Source organism: Cryptomeria japonica, chromosome 11, assembly GCF_030272615.1.
Source record: "Cryptomeria japonica chromosome 11, Sugi_1.0, whole genome shotgun sequence".
Lineage (NCBI taxonomy): Eukaryota > Viridiplantae > Streptophyta > Pinopsida > Cupressales > Cupressaceae > Cryptomeria > Cryptomeria japonica.
This window is the reverse complement of record NC_081415.1, coordinates 156,852,178-156,859,081: the sequence shown is the minus strand read 5'-3', so window position 1 is coordinate 156,859,081 and position 6,904 is coordinate 156,852,178. Positions and strand designations below refer to the sequence as shown.

The following is a 6,904-nucleotide window of genomic DNA, read 5'->3' as shown; positions in this document are numbered from 1 at the left end:
AAAAAAAAATGCGACAGTGCCCCCCATATTTAACGGTTAACGTGTGGGCAAGGGCTCAATGCCATTAACAAATTGAACTACATAATCTACATCATGTTGCACCTTGCCATTAACAAATTAAAATGATGCCTTCAAGAGGTCTAACAATATAACCAAGCATATAATATACTTATGATTCCTCATAAGTTCCTTCCAATAAGACATGCTAGTTGTGATTCACTCGGTAAACCTACTAAATCTAAACTATCTTCATATAATATACTTATGATTCCTCATAAGTTCCTTCCAATAAGACATGCTAGTTGTGATTCACTCGGTAAACCTACTAAATCTAAACTATCTTCTCACCATTTAAAGAAGTTTACATTAATATGCATAAGTGAATGTCAATACCGTATTGAACCTTTTCATTGTTAATTGAAATGTATGTTATAACTGCAAGACTTAACAGTGGGAAAAAACTCTCATATGGCAAACAAGAAAATTACAGCATGATGACTTATAGCACTGATGTTCTTTTTAGCATTTTGAATTGGCATCATATTCAACATTGAAAAATCACAATAAACAGATCTCCATCATTCAGTTTAAGCTTCCAGTTTCAATAATTTTGGGAACATTCATGCCAATCAGTAATCAATAAATGTAACACAGATATGACATAATTATGCACTTAAAAGCAGATCTCAAGGTCAAGGTTAGGAGATTTTCTAGCTGGGTAGCAAAGAAAACGAAGAACTTTAATATAGAAAGTAACCAAAGCAAGCAGATGTATGTATCCTTCAACACAGATCTCTTATAATTATACTAGAGTTCAACATCCTATTTGCTGTGCAAAAACTATTTTTTACAACAGCAGACATTTTTAAAGAGATGAAATATGGCAAACAACTTTACACCATAAAATATGTTAATTTATAACAATTCTATGTTAAGGTTAAATAACCATCACCTCATTATTGTTAATACATGTGGATCAGCTCCAGCCTTGTCTTGCATCTATAGAATACCCATTGAAAACAGGGAAGTAACTGTACAGATTGTTTGTTCTAGCCTCCTAAGAACTTACAAGCCAATTCAGTTCAATAACAAAGGACTCAGAAAGCTCAGTTTCTAAAGGTTGGAAACAGTTCCAAATAAAATTGTACACAATCCTGTCATTTTCTTTACACTATCTTCACACAAAGAAAACTTCATGCTACAGATGACTCTTGCTGATTGAGAAAATTGCAGGAAACTGACGTCCTTTTAGTAGCCCCTACAAAGTATAATACTTAATCTACACAGAATTATTTTTGGAGCACTAAATAAAGAATAATACAAGAAGTGGCATCTCAACATTGAACTATGGAGTACAAGAAACTAATCTGAATCTGGATACATAACTGTGTAGACACCATAAGAGAGATAGGATACCCTGCCTGGGAAACAGCATAGCTACATTAACTCTCCCCAACACTGTCAACTGGAACTAGCTGTGATGTGTGCCATTTAAAAAACTTATTACTACTTCACATGTTGAAAGTACTGGTCCCGCAAGAAAATTGCCTGCTAACTGCAAAATTTTCTAGCTACGCTACACTAATATTGTGTTGAAAGTTTAGCTTTCTTCCCAGAATCTGATTTATCAAGGCCTGGTTCTTGTCCAATATTACCATTTGAATTGTTCTCCTGTGACATCCCATCTTGGTTATTACTTTTGGAATTGAGAAACCGACCACCACATCCCCTTGCACGCTTTATTGCATGCAAATGTCGCGATTCATGTAGATAAGGCTGTATCGCACATCAAGTTAAAACTTGCATCCCGTTGCAGGTCATAAAAATAACAACTATAATTAAGAAAATGGAAAATGCATCCTTTAAATCCTAGGCAACAATATGTTCTACACGTTCAATGATACAAGGAAATAAGGAAAAGAACACCGCAAATTCATGTTTGTCTAATTCTCTGCAGAGATTTTTAAGTCATCCTACAAACATAACTCTGTAAAAGCAATATGATTACAGTTTCTGCAGATTAAAACCTTGTGATTACCATTATTTAATGTAGTTGATGGTTCAACTCTGGCCTTTGGAAACTGCTACAACAGAATGGCTTTTTGTACAGGCAGTATTACGAAAATTTAAAATCATTAACGGAAAATCAATGACACATTAATCGCTTCTAGGCTAAAAGAAGATTAAAAAAACATTTTGAACAATTCAATTATCAGAATAAATTATACCATTAAAGGCAAGGGACACAGCTGTACGTGAGCATTTGATTGAACCAACAATTTTATTAATCCCAAAATCAGTACTTTAAGATGTAGTCATACTGTAACGGGTGACAATTTGTCAAATACGGTAGTTCTGATTTCAAACACAATACCCAAGGCTTTTTAAGGACGACATTCTTTCTTTAAAGATTAAAGCTGTCGAATCTTTAAATGCCCATATTCAGAGTTTAAGCACTTCGTTCAATTTTCATACAAGTTGATGATCATCACATTAACGAAGTACAAATCCTTTTTTGATACATAAAAGATCCACACTACTATGCCAACCAAATACATAACTTTTGTTGCTACATAACAGATAAAAAAATATGAAAGCACTTCAAGATTTATTTAGAATATATGTCGTTTTTTTCATATTTGTAGGATTTTAGCCTCCCAACATTTATTTCTCAACCCATCCAAATTAAATTTGAGGGCTTTGACAATTGGATTAGGCCTGATAAGTATTAAAACCCCTGTTAAAAGGGTGCTCAAAAGAAGAACTTACAGTGAACCAAGAAATTAAAAAACTGGCTCATCCTGATGTTAGCATCTGTTTCTGAACATTTACTCGCTTCCACATGACAATGGCCATAATAAAGGTCCAGAAAACTAAATTATACAATTACGAGCATGAAATAAGTATGTGATCACCACTATAGTATCGATATTTATGAGATTGACTTGCCACCGTATTCTACACTCAAATCTTTCTAAATATTAAAAATATCTTATAACTCTCAATCAGCATGCATGGCTAAATTCTATCTCAATGATCTCAAAGGTGAAGTTTGAACACACAACAAGGATCCCAAACATCAAGAAATTCAAGGTATCTCTCAGAAAGTTGAATGTGCATAAGAAAACTATCAGAATCAATGTTGACCTTTTTTACTGTCACACGACATGAAGACTAGTAGGAGGTAATAATATTCACCTTTCTGCTTTTTATGAGTTTGTTCTCAGATTCTGCTTTTGCTCGAGATTGCCGACGCCGCAAAATTCCATGATATTGTTTTGCATTGACATAAACAGGCTCCTCAATCGCATCTGATGGTAATGGAAGACCAGTGTGTGGAACACCTAGCATGTGGGGATGAACCTGCACATCTAGTGATAGTTAATGCTATAGGTTATAACAAACAAATATACTAATAAAAAATGCACTCAATCACGCTGTACATAATGTGCAGTAGCATATGAAGAAAAATCCTTCTGCATTAATCAAAATACTGCATTTTCTTAAAAGCAAATATATCCAACAGGCAACAACTAAAAATGAATTTCAATCCAAGAGCTGACTATCCCATCCAGACAAATATAAAGAGACAAAAGCAAACAAAATCTCCCCCAAAAAGCATGACAATTGGTCAACTAAAGATTACCACTGTTTGTGGCCCATAAGCTGCAACTATGCCTCCGTAGTAGGGATCTGGATAATGATACGCAGCCCTAACCTGCTACAAAACATTATCATTATTGGAAGTAGTGTTTTTCAGACATTTGAACAAAACAAATGGGCTACATAAAAATTGCATTTGGAAATCAAGTCCCAATGATCCTGATCTAAGGAAGAAAAGAAAATGCTTTGAGATTTCCACAGGTGAACATTTCAAATCATGTATCTGGATACAACTGCATTTCATTTGTCTTCTAAATCACCCTGTAGAGGGGTCCAGATGGTAGACCCGAAATGTTGGAGGAAGAAGAATCAAACACGGTTATATCCAGATACCTGATTTGAAGAAAATAAAATGTTATCTATAAAATTAGCTATTTATATTTCCCTTTTCACTTGATTTCCTTTCAGACACAGGAATTTCCACATTGTTGTTTACAATAACACTCCAAACTAAGAAAAGAAAGCATTGAATATATAGGTCCAAGACTGGAGGATCGAGCCATACCAGAGTTTGTCCTAGTTCAAGTTGAGCGTGAGGGATCATGAATTCAGGATGTGGCAAAGGCACAGCAGGTATTGGAACCATGATAGCTGGCGAAGCCTGCTGTTGATTTGTCTCATCCTGCTTTTGCTGCTGCTGTTGTTGCTCATCTAAAGCACTTTCATCAACACCTGCAAATAAAAACCAGGATATTCCATTTTGAAAAATGGGAAGTTCAGTTTTTTCAATGTTTTTAAATCTGGGAAGCTTTAATTCTTAATTTTTCTCAGTTATAACATTGATAGCAAATAACTTTAAGATAGATTAGGACTGCATATTTTCAAACAACAATGTTCTCTGGCATATGAATTATCAAGATTCATTAATTAATAAGGTATCATGAATCAATAAGTAGATAGAAATGCAAAATCAAACATATTTTGGCATTCATATCCTTCAATACAAAATTGGTTTCATATTATTCATCTTAAAGTTCAGTTTTACACGTTTTTGTGTTCCAAACATAGAATGCCAAATGATAGAAGACAGATGCAAAACAGATTTTCCTAATAGATATTTAAATCTCAACTACAGATTTTGATTCCAGAATAATACGGAAGGACATAACTGGCATGTACTTTCAAACAACTGTAAATTAATAAAATAGGTCTGCCCACAGAAAAGAATCAACTTTCACATATTTCCTCCACTTTCTGACGTTCTGTTGACTTCTGTTAAGCTTTCATTAGGTGTATCTGCTCAGTGCAGAAATATAAAACTGTCATATACGCATAATTTCAGTATCTATGGACTGCACAGATATTTAATGGTCATTTACATGGTACATGGATACTACCTTCTAACATGTTCAAAACCTATGGCCTTTAATGTTGAAAGAAAAGCATGCAACTGAGTTGGTAGGCCCTGCACCTGAAAGACTACAGGTTGCAGATTCAAATCATGCTGGGTCAGGGTGGATGGGCAGGGCAGTGATGGTAGTGGAGCAGCTTCTGGATCAGATTTTCAAACTGGTAGAATGGTGCCACATTTCATCAGCAGCTAATCATCTGAGCTGACCTTCACAATGCATTTGCTGGATATGATTATCCAAATCAAATATGTTTAATATGACAAGTTGTAAAACTTCTTCTGTTACCTACATTATTTTGATAATTAATGTTCTACCAACTAATCAACTGGCCTCCCCTGCATCTTACATGTTTAACAAGAACAGAGGTAAGTTTGCACATGTTAGCAATCAAAGACTTTAAAGTTTAAAACATATGGCTAGATCTAGGATTCAATAAAATTGTCCAAATGGTTTCTACTTGTAAGAGTGATTGATGTTTGCAGAGATTTTGAGAGCTTACCCAACCTTCATTTTTTTCAACTAAGATATATGCTTCCTCAATGTACATGCAATAAACAATAAATAACTTTGTTACATAGAGGTCAAATATATGGCTCTGAAAGTGTCCTATTAGTCTCCTCTTGTAAATGTATGTAGTTTGAACTTTGAGTGAATTCAAATAAACTCCCCATCCATCACTATTTTCAACTAAGATTTATGCCTCCAATGTATGAAAAGTTCTAAAGCCCACTATATGAATATGAAAGCACTCATACCTGCAGTTTACTTCTTGTTATCATTTTTATTAGTTAGAGCATAGAATTCTTACAAACTTAGATCAAATCCATAGGATAGCCACAAATAAGACGATAGTTAAATTTAAAATTTTCAGCCTAGCATGCTCAGGACATCATATAGATTAGAAATAACGCAAAGGAGTAATACCATGGAGTTGCATTAGGAGTAGAAATAATATGTACAGCCCTCTTTTTTATACAAATTTCCTATAATTCTTCTCAAATTATACACAAAAATTCACCATCTCTGAAAAAATGCTCTTTTCTGCAGAAAGATCCTGAAAGAACCCCAGGTACAAAATTAAAATTACTGAATACAAAGTTATTGACTCTTAAAAGACTGTCTATATCCCTAAGGACCACTTTCAACAATAATTCAGTGATATAGCCTTTTGAGTAATGTCAACTCCTCCTTAGTGACTGAAATGCTATTAATTTTAGGCAAAAAAAGCACGATAATAAACAAAATGTTTAAAGAAACTCTATTTAATCAATCAACATTCCAAATATAAGTTGATACTTGTAAATGAGAAACTAGGATAGTTCTAAATTACCAGATTGACTTGGTTGATTATCCATTGTTGTATGCTACTAGTACTGAAAAGAATGAACCACTGACAGGTACTGCAACGTTGTCAAGTATCCTCCAGCCTTTACAAAAATGAACATAGAAGAACTTAGATTACTTCCCAGCCACCACACTGAATTCTCCAGATAAGAACCTAGTGACTTCAATCCGGTTGTATGATGAACTCACAAAGCTTGGCTGCAGGCAGTAACTTCTCGCTTGCTGCATCCACTCAAATTACATATCACTCATGAAATGGCTTTAAGAACTAGTGGAATGTCAACTAGCAAATGTAAAAATACATGAACGTGAGGTCCAGTTCTACTGAAATGTCAAATAGTGAAAGTCAAAGACATGTAAAGCTAAGGTTTCCTTATTCCAATCATATTTGTCTCATCATGATGTTTCAATTGTATTTACTTAAATTTCAAACAAGAAAAATAAAAACAAAAATAAAATTTAATCTTAAATTTATTTTTGTGATGAACAGAAAATTGAAATGACCAAATGCATCTCTGATCTTGATATTTCCAACCTTTTAAAGG

The 6,904-nt window shown here is 34.0% G+C and overlaps 1 protein-coding gene across 5 annotated transcripts in view; it reads right to left on the bottom strand.

The window, feature by feature from the left end:
* Positions 1-776: 776 nt before the first annotated feature.
* The window catches only part of LOC131066090 (nuclear transcription factor Y subunit A-7), a 33,154-nt gene continuing 27,026 nt past the window's right edge, over positions 777-6,904 (bottom strand). For 4 of the 5 annotated variants that reach the window (XM_058000793.2, XM_058000794.2, XM_058000796.2 and 1 more), the window contains 5 exons: positions 6,346-6,581; positions 4,169-4,335; positions 3,647-3,721; positions 3,199-3,363; positions 777-1,776 (listed from right to left, as the gene is read on the bottom strand). In XM_058000793.2, coding sequence (XP_057856776.1) covers positions 1,582-1,776; positions 3,199-3,363; positions 3,647-3,721; positions 4,169-4,335; positions 6,346-6,370 — 627 coding nt within the window. In that variant the 5' untranslated portion in view covers positions 6,371-6,581 and the 3' untranslated portion in view covers positions 777-1,581. The remainder of the gene's footprint in view (positions 1,777-3,198; positions 3,364-3,646; positions 3,722-4,168; positions 4,336-6,345; positions 6,582-6,904) is intronic. The other variant, XM_058000797.2, reaches the window with a different exon arrangement.